The sequence below is a fragment of the Paroedura picta genome, chromosome 2 (assembly GCF_049243985.1).
Source record: "Paroedura picta isolate Pp20150507F chromosome 2, Ppicta_v3.0, whole genome shotgun sequence".
NCBI lineage: Eukaryota > Metazoa > Chordata > Lepidosauria > Squamata > Gekkonidae > Paroedura > Paroedura picta.
The window spans coordinates 161117440-161130045 of NC_135370.1; the positions used below are offsets into that span (position 1 = coordinate 161117440).

General features: G+C 41.6%; 1 protein-coding gene across 4 annotated transcripts in view; it reads left to right on the forward strand.

Moving 5' to 3' along the window:
* The window catches only part of PPP4R4 (protein phosphatase 4 regulatory subunit 4), a 118719-nt gene that overhangs the window by 81824 nt on the left and 24289 nt on the right, over positions 1-12606 (forward strand). For all 4 annotated transcript variants that reach the window (XM_077323560.1, XM_077323561.1, XM_077323562.1 and 1 more), the window contains exons 12-14: positions 4924-5001; positions 6654-6737; positions 7761-7943. In XM_077323560.1, the coding sequence (XP_077179675.1) occupies positions 4924-5001; positions 6654-6737; positions 7761-7943 (345 nt within the window). The remainder of the gene's footprint in view (positions 1-4923; positions 5002-6653; positions 6738-7760; positions 7944-12606) is intronic.

Below are 12606 nucleotides of genomic sequence, written 5' to 3' on the forward strand. Positions count from 1 at the left end.
TCTTCACCTATACAGGGAGGAAGCTGGATACTGACTTGAGCCTTCAGGGCACAGTGGTCAAACCATGGCACTCCTGCATATTGTCCCAGACCAATCTGAACTCCCACTCCAAGATCAAATCCGGAGAGTGTCCTACTTGGTGTGTGGGACCAGTTACAAATTGGGAGAGCCCTAGTGCTGCCGTGGTTGACACCAGGTATGAATCCTGAGGGGTGGTAGATTCGTCCACAAGGATGTTGAAATTCACCAGGGCTGGCATTCTGGGAAACTGCAAGGCCCACTCAGCCACCAGCTCCAGGTGGTTCAGAAGGGCCATCCACTGGTGCATTAGGTGGTCAGTACACCACCCAGATGGCCAAACTCTTTTGTGTTATAGGCACATGGACACAAACACAGTATATGTGCATATTATGTGGTGAGGGGTCTGACATTTTCTCACATACCTCTTTACTTGTGACAGACTGTTCAAGGTTTACTATCTGAAAATTGCTTAATCCTTAGTCAGGCCATTGGACTCCATCCTCTTGCACTGACCAGTCTGACTGGTAGGAGCCTTTTGGCGAAGAAAGCCTTTTGAAATATCTGTTACCCACAATCCTTTAACTGGAGATACCATGGATTGAGTTGGTGACTTCCCACATGCTGAGCATGTGCTTACCTCCTTAGGAGTCTCTTGATGTTTTCAAAATTGAAAAAAAAACAAACCCTCAGCTTCGTTAATGCAAAACGTTTCCAGGTGAAGAAATCTGAGTTGTCTTGGGAGTAGAAGGTGATGGATTAAAGATAATTGAATAAAAGCAAGTGTAACGTAAAGTTTGGCTATAATTTTATGTTGGACCAGAGGACTCTTTTCTTGTCATCACACAGAAAGCAAGTCCATGATAGAAGACAGAGGGAGTCAAATTGGAATGGAAAAGGGAATTAGACGCAGATGTGGGAATGGCATACTTTGCACTTTCTGCATAACCTATGCAGGACTGCAGGATCTGGCAATTTAATTGACAGTTAGCATAGAATAATTTGAAGTACTCCTCTGAACCACTTTCCATATGAGTGAAAAATTACCTGGTTGATCTTTTAAAATGTAGATCTCCAGTGTATTGCCTGAATTGCCATTTTGTTTTTAATTGCTACCTTGATCTCATTTGGGCTCTTCTGTACTGTATATACTGTAGTAATCTACATATTAAAAACTATCACTAGAGGTACTTTAAATTTTAAATATATACAGATTACTTCACATTCCTCTGCCTTGTTTTGATAATAGTCATGAACCTTAACAAATGTGTATTAATCCAGATACCTAGAAACATTTTTGATGCAGACTTAATGAGTTCCTCACCCCCTCATCCAGATCATTGATAAAAATGTTGAAAAGTACCAGCCCCAGTATCGTCCTGTGGAACCCCACTGATCACCTCCCTCCAATCTGATGCAATACTACTGACAACCACTCTTTGGGTGTGGTTTTCTAGTCAGTTCCCTATCCACCTAACCATCCAAAAATCCACTCTACAGTTTTTCAGTTTACCCATCAGAACTTCATGGAGAACCTTTTCAAAAGCCTTACTGAAATTCAGGTAAGCAACATCAACTGAGTTTCCACCATCTAAGAAGCCTGTCACTTGGTCAGAGAAGGAAACCAGGTTGGTCTGGCAGGACCTGTTGGAGACAAATCTGTGTTGACTTCTCTGGATTAACAAATTGTCCATCAGATGTTTGCAGATTGCCCCCTTTAAAATCTACTCCATTATATTCCCTGCAGTTGTGGTCAGTCTTACTGGCCTGTTGTTTCCTGGGTCCTCTCTGTCCATTTTAATCCGCCATCTAGATATGATACCTTGCCTACTACAATCCCTAGATGTGTCCATATTCTTCTGGGAAAACACAGAGGCAAAATAGGTACTGAGCTTTCTGCTTTCTCTCTGTTCTCTGTCAGAGTCTCTTCATCTTCACCCAATAGTGAGCAATTGCCTCATTTACCTTATACTTTCTCCTCCTGTATCTGAAGAAAGTTTTCTTGTTATAGTGGGCTTCCCTGGCCAGTTCTCAATTCACTCCCAACGTTGACCTCGCCAATTACTGATCTACAGTGCCTTGAAATCTGCAGATTCTCTTCTTTAGAGGTCTGTCCTTCCCTCCATTTTTTGAACATTTTCTTATTTCTTAGCTCTTCCTAAAGTTCTTTGTTCTTTCAAATAGGCTTCTTGGGTCCCCTACCATGTTTCCATCTTTCTGGAGTAGTCATGGCTTGAACATGCAATAGCTGTTGTTTAAAGGTAGCCCACCTGTCACTTGCTCCTTTTTCTTCCGGCATTCTTGTCTGCAAGTTGACTTTCATCATGTCTCTGAGTTTATTAAAGTCCACCCTACAAGAGTCTAATATATACCTCTGATGACAAACTTCCTTGGCCCCCCATATCAAAAGGAATTCTAGGAGGACATGGTCCCCATCTTTACCCCATCTACCAGCTCTTGTCTGTTGGTCAATCTTAAGTTGACTATGTCCGAGCCTCTCATAGGTTCTTTCACCATTTGATAAATGAAATTGTTGTCCAGGCAGGTCAGAAAGTTGTATGACTTTGGACACTTAGCAGAGTTTGTTTCCCAGCACACATCAGGGAAATTAGGACAATGCCATGTTCTGTCATCACTGGATATTATGTTCAATGGAATGGTAGAATCTGAAGTTGTATGCCTCCATTATAAAATAGGGGTCTAAAGCTATTATCTAGGGGCCTGTATTCTTATAGTTTGCCATTTCCAGTCTCCTAGTATACCCTAGTATACTAGGAGGTCAGCTGGAGGAGACAGCGGGGTCCTTATACTGGTCCAATCAAGATCGTTATTACTTACCCAAGATGGTTCTGCATGTACAATTGAATGATAATAGAACCCTGATGGGTTAGAGTGGACCGTGCCACTATAGGTGGTGGATTGAATTATTTAATACATAGACATACATATCCAGCTCCCTGCAGGTTGTAAAGAGAACTCTGGGCTGAGACCTTTCTTCCTAGCAATTTCTGCTGACAGGGATTTTGTGGCATAAAGTTTTAAGACCTATAAGTGACTCCATTAAACTTAGATATCAGACAGTCAGTTAGTCAGTAACCTTTTATTGGCATAAAATATGTATAAGACATATAAAAATAGGGTTTAAAATTTCAACAAAATAATAAAATAGGCCATGGGGTTACATAACCAAACAGATCTTAAAATGATTAAATAAACTATAAAAGATAAAATACAAGGTAGGCAGCATATTATAAAAGCATCTTAGTTAAAACTCTGGATATCAGACTGTAACATGTTCCCCAAGGATCTTGTTACAGCTTCTAGACAGAACTACTTCTGTGCCCCACCTTTCTTCCTACAGATTCAGAACTCAAGGCTAATAACGTTCAGTACCAAAATAATCATCTGTTGAAATCATTAAAATGAGTAATTAAACAAGGGCTTTCAAAGTAGGCTCCACCACCTGAATTTGAACCCAGAACAAAAATATTGTTATGATCTTGTTGTTATTATTGTTATAATGTTATTAATGTTACTGTTACCTGTTGCCATATGTTAATTGTATCTTTTCCTGTTTTCTATAAACCGCCCTGAGCCATCGGGGAGGGTGGTATATAAATAGAATTAATAATAATAATAAAAAATGGGCAGCCAGTGAATAGATTTCTGGACCACTGTTATGAGATTCTGCTTGATAGCAGTTGGGCCACCACAGTTTGCTATATGATGTGTACATCCACATTCAGGATATGCACACCATATAGGTATGATTCATTCTGGCATTGCTTACGAGATATTTGGACTATGAACAACAACAATCTGAAAAATTACTTTGATGGTCCAAATTTATTCCAGTAATGAAGTGGGATTTATCCAATTAATGAACAGACCCTGCTGCTTGTATGTGTTTTTAGAAGACCAGTAGTGTTGTATTTTGTTCTTTGAACTATTTTATGTTATATATTTTAATAGTTTGCACCACTGAGAAGGGCTTTGTGGCCAAAACGCATTTAGTTTAATGGAATTGATTATTTGTTTATTATTTATAATATATATATTAACGTTTTGTTAATTTAACATACAACCTATTAGTATTTATGCTGTTACTAGAGGGTTTTTTGTCAACCTTCATGGTTACCTGTTTTATCTGGGTTGATGAAGTTTTTTCTTCCTCTTTCCCTTTTGTTTTTTCCACACACTTTGCACCAATGGAAGTTTTTGAATTGCCTTCCAGGGCTGTCCCATGCAGAACATGTGACAGATGTGCATAGGTACATGAATAAAATGTGTCTCTTCTTTTTGAAATTTTCATTGATTGTAAATCCCTTTTAGCAATGCTTTCTTTTTTACTGTTGCACTTTTTAAGACAAGCATTAGCCTGGATCATGACACCAAATTCTGCAAGGTGGCCTAGAGAAGTACCTTTACTAGCAGATCATGCATGTTACCCTTCCCACATGACATCTGTACAACTGAAGGCATATATTTGCATAGTTGTGTCTTCAAAGTTAGACTGGAAATATCCCCTCATTTGGGGAATCCCAGACAGTAAAATCTGCCTTCTCGGAACAGTCTTTGGTATATCTGTCCAGCGGCTGTAAAATTTCTAGATGTTGAAAGGGAAGTTGAAGTACAAAAACTTTGCAAAATGTTTTTGCAAGGGCACAATTCAGAGGTATGGAGTTTCCATAATGTTCTGTCTTTGTGCTTCTAGCAACACAGTAGCTGTACTAGAGGTGTGGAAAGGGCATGAACTTCTTAACAGTCGTGTGCTTTGATTGTTAGCATTACCTGATCTATTCTACACCCTTGTTTCCTTTGGGCTATTCAAGCCTTGTTATAAAATAAACATAACTAGTTTTAAAAGGACTAATGTCCATGCTTTGTTGGTTCTTTATCTTTCAGGTTGCTAAGCTTTTAAATACCGATGTGTATGTAGTACATAAAGAACTGGTAGCCCTATTACAGGATGAGTCACTAGAGGTAATAGCCTATTGTTCTGTATTTGTTGCTTGTGTTAAGATCATTTACAATTATCCTAAATGACATTCTAACAAGCCAAAATAAGAAAGGCTTGATGGGATGAATCATTTCTGTTTCTTCATGTTCCTTCCTAGTCATAGAGAATGAGGTAGGTGTTTGGTATAGATGTATTTATGAGTGATGACTGAAGGCTTTTGACTTTAGCCCCATGTGACACCCTCCCAAGAGAGACAGATAAATGCAGAGTCAAATGAACTAGCACGAGGGCAGGATACAAAATAACGTAAGAAGCCACACGCAAAGAGGAGTAATTACTGAGTGGATATCAAACTGGGGAGAAAGGTCATCTTTGAGTTCAGTGTCGTTCAGTAACTCTGTTTACAATTTGGGGTTCCCAGAATAGTTAGTGTGCTTAAAGATCAGCTACAATCCCATTGTATTTGAAGAACTGCTACAGGGATACGGTTGCCTTGTGTTTTGCAATGGCAACCTGAAACCTATAAATAAGTGCATGCTATAAACTGGAAACATTTGACAGGACAGGCTAAACATTAATGTTCAGGGTTCCTCAAGGAATACTTCTTTGGTTAGCACCAAACATGTCTGGAACACACCAGGTATGGTTCTGGGCCTGGACATCATGGGATTTGTATCCCGAGGGGAAGCTGTAGAAGAGCAATTGATGGGAAAGAAGGCTGAAAAGCTAGAGTTGTTCAGGCGATCTCAAACAGGATTAAGAAAATGTGCTACTCATTTCCTAATATGTAAAGAGATCCTGGGGAGAAGAAGAGCAAATATTAAGAGGCGGTAGATTTTAGCCTTATAGAAAGAACCCAAATGTGCCGGAGGGTTAATCGTGTTGGTTTGTAGCAAGAAAAATAACCAGGAGTCTAGTGGCATCTTAAAGACTAACTTAATTTTACTCCAACATAAAGTTTTCTGGACTAGATTCTTCAGATGTAATGTTATTAGGCTCTACTCCATTGAGACTCAGTGGCTCATGAGCCACAGTTGTGCTTTTGTGAGCACAGTTCCCCAATGTGTTTTCAGGATAGTGGGGCCTTGCCCAGTGGGGCTTATGGATGAAAGGTGGTTCCCACCTTGAAACTGCTGCAGCTTGAGAATGTGTAAACGGTGAACCCCACAGAGGTACCAACCTCATGCCATGGATGGAAATAAATGTGGTTCTTTTGGTTAATGAGAATTGTGAAGAAAAAGGCTGTCCACAAGTTGCAGACTGAGTACCACTTGTCTGTTCCATGAAAATTTATGCAGGAATAAAATTGTATTAGTCTTTATTAAGGAAGTCACTGCATTGACCTTTTATGAAATAAAGCTATAAGCATAAATAAAGCTATAAGAATATATCATCCCTTTGGGTGCTAATAGAATCTGTCTTTCAAAAAACCACAAAAACATGTAAATAGGAAGAAGTGATTTAACAAGGCATCCTGCCTGTCAGCATGGGGCTAGATCAAGATTCTTCCCTAGCTCGACAGCTCTGTAGAGAAAATTTCATATCGTAGATGGGATAGATGGGATAGATAAGATATTGATATGAAGAGCAAGGCTGCCAATGCTAGCTGTGTTGCATTAAGGAGACTATTAAAACAGCTTTGGAACTATGAGTGACTCACCATTTCTTTAACCAGGTATTAGATGCAGTAATAGGTCACCTTCCTGAAATTCTTGAACTGTTGACTACCGGAGGTGAAGGTGGTGGATCTGAAAGCAAGGTAAGGCAAACAGACATGGAAATAAAATCCTGCATCCAGATCAGAGAAGACTAGACCTGGAAAAATCCCTATGTCATAAGATCAGGAAGAAACATATTTGGACAATAACATTATAATGGCGGGGGTATTTCAAAATTTGTAATTTGAGGGAATAACGTGTATCTTATTTGTATAATTATTAAAAAACAAAAATAAAAAGTTATATATATAAAAAGAAAGAAAGAAAATCCTCTTCTGAATGAGAAATCTGAGCCCCAAACTCACTTCTTTTGACTTTTAAATACCACCATTTAGTGTATTTCTGTATGAGTGCACGTTTCTCAGTATGGATGCAAATCTATATGAAGCAGCACTACCGCTAATATTCAGGTGGCACGATGGCCAAAGAGTGGCAATTCCCCACTCTATAATTTCTTTCTGGTGATGGCACATTTATATATAGAAGGCATCTCCATTTTGTCCTGCCCAAGTAAACATTCAGTATGGAGTTATACTGGAGTAGACATGCATAAAATATTTGTTTGTTTGCTTTAAATGGAATAAAACACGGTATATCAATATGAAAGACATGAAATAAACACCTTTAAACAAACAGCTGTTTGTTTGCCTGCAGCTATTCAATGAATAAAGAAAAAAATATTTTTTAAAATATGCAGTTAAGAGCAGGAGGATAAAAACTTCTGAACTCTGGAATTGATTCTGAGAAACAGTCCCAAAGTGACGAAGGATCAAACGGTAGGGCTGAGGTTGGGGGTGTGGTGAGAGGCAGGATAGCTGTGGGCCAGGTGTACCCTCTGTCTGACTGGGATCTGGAGAGAGGCTGAACATCACGGCATCTTTCCCCTGAATTCAGTCTCATCTAAAACCTTTCCCACTAAGTCCCTGTTTTGGGGACTTGTGGCTTGGATGGAATTTGAGCAAACAATCCAGGCTTGGGTTATGCAAGCCCAATTTTCTCTAGAACGAGCCTGCACCATTGTTTTAGACTCTCTGTGATGACACAATTAACTTTCCCCTCTCTAGCTATTGAATTTCCCGGAGCTGATCCCAGCACTAACAAGAGCGGAACAGAGAGCAGCCACCTCTTTGAAATGGAGGACTCACGAGAAACTGCTACAAAAATACGCCTGCCTGCCTCACGTCATCTCAAGTGATCAGATTTATTACCGCTTTTTGCACAGGATGCTGACAATCATTATGACAAACGTGAGCTCCTAGCCTGACTCACTCATTTATTGGATTGCAGTCCTCTCTCAAGCACATCTCCTTTCTCTTTGAGATGGTATAGTGTTCACGGAAGGCGATAGTGTGCACTGAAGTGGTAAAACTTGGCCTGGGCTGTAGCAATGAGGGCTCCCCCATACAAAAGGAAATCCATGCACATATCATACTAGCAGGGCTTGGAAAAGCTGGCTACAGACCTTTACCCTGACATTTCTTTTTTGGGGCACAGGGAAACGTTTGCATGGAAGAGCATCCAGTCATGTCATCTCGATTCACAAAGCGGTGCAGCCAGAACATAGGCTTAGCAATTCATTGTGAAATAGACCCTCCCTGGATCGGTTTCTAACCCTGTTGGCAGAGATCATCGGCATTCATGGGAGGAGCATCATGGCTCCCCATTGAATTGCTCGCTTGCTGGTTTGTCATTTCTAGCCTTCCTTTCTTGGAGAGATTCAAAGCCGACCACACAGTTAGAAATGATGCAGTAGGAACAGTGTAATACACAGAAATAGCAATGGAATAAAATTGGGTTACAGTTTAGAGAATGCACAAGACATCTGCATGGTGCATACAATAAATCGGAGAATGCTGCAGTAAAGTATTATAGGTTGGATCCCACCAGCTTTTCTACCTAATATTGGCCAACTCCTTTCCTTATTGAGGTCCCCATCCCACAAAAACAATCTTCTCATTCAGGAGCAAAAGAGGAACTGGGGGTGGAGGTGCTGCTGTGCAGAAGCATGTGGTCCCTGGGTGGGACCAAGTTTTTTGGCACAGCACCCCTCGGAGAACCCCCCCCCCTCCACATGGGTTTTGCCATGATTGGTGATTAAAGGAGATTATTTCCTCCTTTTTTCACCAGTGAAAATGATTGGTGATCACAGGGGGACTACTTCCTTCTTTTTTCACAAGTGAAAAAACTGGTTAGATCCAACCCAATACAGACAATGAACAATTCAGCAAACACTGCCTAAAATTTCACAGACAATAACTACAGCTCTATTCCAGTTATTAAAAAACAACACACAACCCTGACTAGTTCTGTTTGGTGAAGTGTGATGATGGAAAGACAGAAGTGTGGGAACCTTCCTGACCTCCCGAGTTAGTCTATTCCACACTACGTGGCCACACCAGGCCCAGCTCAACTAGGCTGATGGGGTCAGTTTTCTGTTCTTCCACTACCTGCATGCCTCTTTCCTCTAATCTCAGTTCACGTACCTGCAAAAGAATAACTGGAATTCATTCAGAATGTTTCTTTGCAAGGTCTCCTAGTACAGCTTGCCTTCCTGGCTCCTGAGATCCAGCTTGGTGTAGTGGTTAGGAGCACTAGGAGCCAGGTTCGATTCCGCGCTCCCCCACATGCAACCACGGGGTGACTTTGGGCTCGCCACAGCACTGAGAAAGCTGTTCTGACTGAGCAGTAATATCAGGGCTCTCTCAGCCTCACCTCCCTCACAGGGTGTCTGTTGTGGGGAGAGGAAAGGGAAGACGATTGTAAGCCGCTTTGAGACTCCTTCAGGTAGAGAAAAGCGGCATATAAGAACCGACTCTTCTTCAGTAACATCAGGGCTCTCTCAGCCTCACTTCCCTCATAGGGTGTCTGTTGTGGGGAGAGAAAGGGAAGGCGATTGTAAGCCACTTTGAGACTCATTTGAGTAGAGAAAAGCAGCATGTAAGAACCAACTCTTAGCTCTTCTTCTTTAATATACTTTGGGGAAAAAAGCATGCGTAAAATATAAAGTGGTTCCTTTCATGATCTTTGTTGGTGATTTATGGTCACTAACGAAAGCTGAAGGGAGGGCCCACTCAAGGGTACTGATAACTCCTGCATAAGGAGCTGGAACTCTGTACTGAGGAGCATGCAAGGGACTGGAGAGGCCATTCCTTCTACAGGAAGCATTTGGAGGGGTGGAGTGATTTAGAAATGCTGATGCCATAGCCCAGTAGCTTCTGAGAACCATGCAATAAAATTTTGATTCCCAATTGTAGTTTATCCCACCACAAGTCAGCATAGATCTTATTCATCGTTGCTTTTCTGTGCAGGCACACACAGGGATTGCGCACAAGCAGGTCTGCCATCAGAGATTTTTACAGCTAAACGTCTCCAGGGGGTTGGCCAAAAAACTTGCTCCTTCCAGAGACCACGTGTTTCTATGCAGCAGCACCCCCGCCCTCGATTCTTCTTTTGCTGCTGAAAGAGGTTGTCTTTGTGGAGTCTTCAGTCATTTCGGTTGTGAAGGATTGCTTTCCCAGTTCACTGGTGTGCTTTTGGCTTCTGAGCCATAATGGATCCCAAAGCTGTTTTTCAAAAATGCACCTGTTGTGGGGTAAAGATGACCCAAACTGATGAACCTGACTTATGTCTGTTTTGTTTGGGTAAAGGGCACAATGCCCCCACATGTGTGGCCTGCCAGCGCTTCACCCCCAAATCTTGAGTGGGTAGGACATCAAAAGTTAAGGCTGCCTTGTGGGTGAAAGCCATCAAAGCTGCAGAGCTGTCATCCAAATCAGCCCCAGAAAAATGATCTGTTGCCATGTCCTTGGAATCGACAAAATTGGCTCCACATCACAGATTGATGCTGCAACAGGTAGACTCAGGGGTGCACTCCCCTCCAGCTCATTGTGCCTTTTTGGAGCCACTAGTTAAGAGGGTGAAGACCAAGAACAGAGAACAATGCAAATCAGTGTTTCAGCAACATGCTCTGGTGGTTCCACTCTTCAGGAGAAACCTAGGACTCCACCCGCAGGTCCAATATCCCCTATGGTTTCAATCTCGGATGGGGAGGTAGAAGCTGGTTTACTAGCAGATCAAGTTCCGCATCACTCAGGTCTGGAACACATGATTCCATGGCCTCAGCCTCAACCACCTATACGATGACGGTCATGCTGATATATGATGACTCCAGGTTATCTGGAGGAGTGGGATGACATTTTATCTCATTCCAGGGATTAATTTGTATTCCTACCCTCATCAGGCTCCTTAGCTACCTTCAGCAACCTTCAGTATCACATAGGCCTCACTCTCTTCCACCTATTGTGAGGGGAGAGGACCCTGCTATGAAATTGAGGGTTTCCGACACTACATCTGAGTCCAGATGAGAAGATGACAAGCTCTCTGTGGCCTCTCCTGTGGAAGACCGCTGTATGTATGGGGAACAGATGATCCATATGACTCAGTCCATGGAAATAGAAATTGTTATAGCTGAACACAGCCCAAAGGACAGGATAGTAAGTAACCTCTGTTCAGAGTCACCTGGCATTGTTGCCTTTCTGGTGTTAGAGGGGCTTGAAGACCTTACACAGGAACTGTGACAAAAACTTGCAACCGTCCATCCCATATCTAGAAGATTGGAACATTTCTACAGAATTAAGAGCCTTTAACTGTTGAACAATGCATCCCCCAAGGTCTTATTCGGTGACTGAGGAAATGCAACCTAAGGTTCATCAGGCTTACCATTCTGCTCCCATGTATAGAGGGGGCAGAAAACTAGATGTCCTAGGAAGGAAATTATGTTCTTCTTCTGTGTTGGGTTTCAAGATTTCCATTTATGAAACCATTTATGAGACTATCTGGTTACCAGCTTTTCTTGTGGGAGAGGCTCATCCCATTCTGGAGCTCCTGCCCAAAGATAAGCGAGCCCTTGCTAAGGTCCTGCGTGCTGAGGCCATCAAACTAATGCAGGACAACACTCTGTGGATTCTGCGGCACTTACTATAGTGAGTTCTGTCGTACTTAGATGCCACACAAGGTTAAGATCAACTGCTTTGCCAGTAGAAGTTAAGCACAAGATTGAGGACTTACCTTTTGAGGGTTTCATACTTTTCTTGACAATGAATGATAAGACACTGTCCTTAGTAAAGAAAAATAAGTAGGCATCTAAATCACCAGGGATGTCTCAACCAGACCCTTCCCAATTCAAGCTGTTTGTACAGCAGCTCCGGCACTGTTATGCTAACACTTTGGGTCCCCAATATCCCACCTCTAAGCCTTTCTCTAGTTTGAATGTTTTTTTGCACATATCTAAGTTCCGTGTGGTTTCTATTTCTTCTGTTTTGCAACTATTAAAGTTCAACTGGTGGTTTATCAGAATTCTCAAAGGCATAAGGTTCCAGGTGACCTCGGTCAAGTCACCACAGCCCCCATTGAGAGAGGCAGTCCCATCTCAGAAATGTTCCTTATGACTAGGAGTGGCTTCAGCTCATGTTAAGTTTGGTGACAGGCTAGCTCAATTTTATACCACATGGTCTTATCCATACTTGGCTATAGATTAAAGTTTAAGTAGTTTCTACCATGCTCATTGCCCAGGCCTGTCTCAAACTTTAATTGCCCTAATTGATTAGGGTATGATTGCGGAAGTGCCTGACACTCAGGCACCGGAGGGTTTTTTTTTTCCTGGGTGTTCCTGGAAAAAAATTTTTTTTTAAGGAGGGGGCAGGGTTAGACCTATTCTGGCCCTTAGAAGTTTGAATGTTGTTTTGCACATATCTAAATTCTTCTTGGTTTCCATTCATTCTGTTTCACAATTGTTAAAGTTCAATTGTTGGTTTATCATTATTGACTTAAAGGATTTCTCCTTTACATTTCCATCCATCTGCAACATTGCAAATTCCTACATTTTTTGTTGTAGGAGACGTGTGTTCGAGT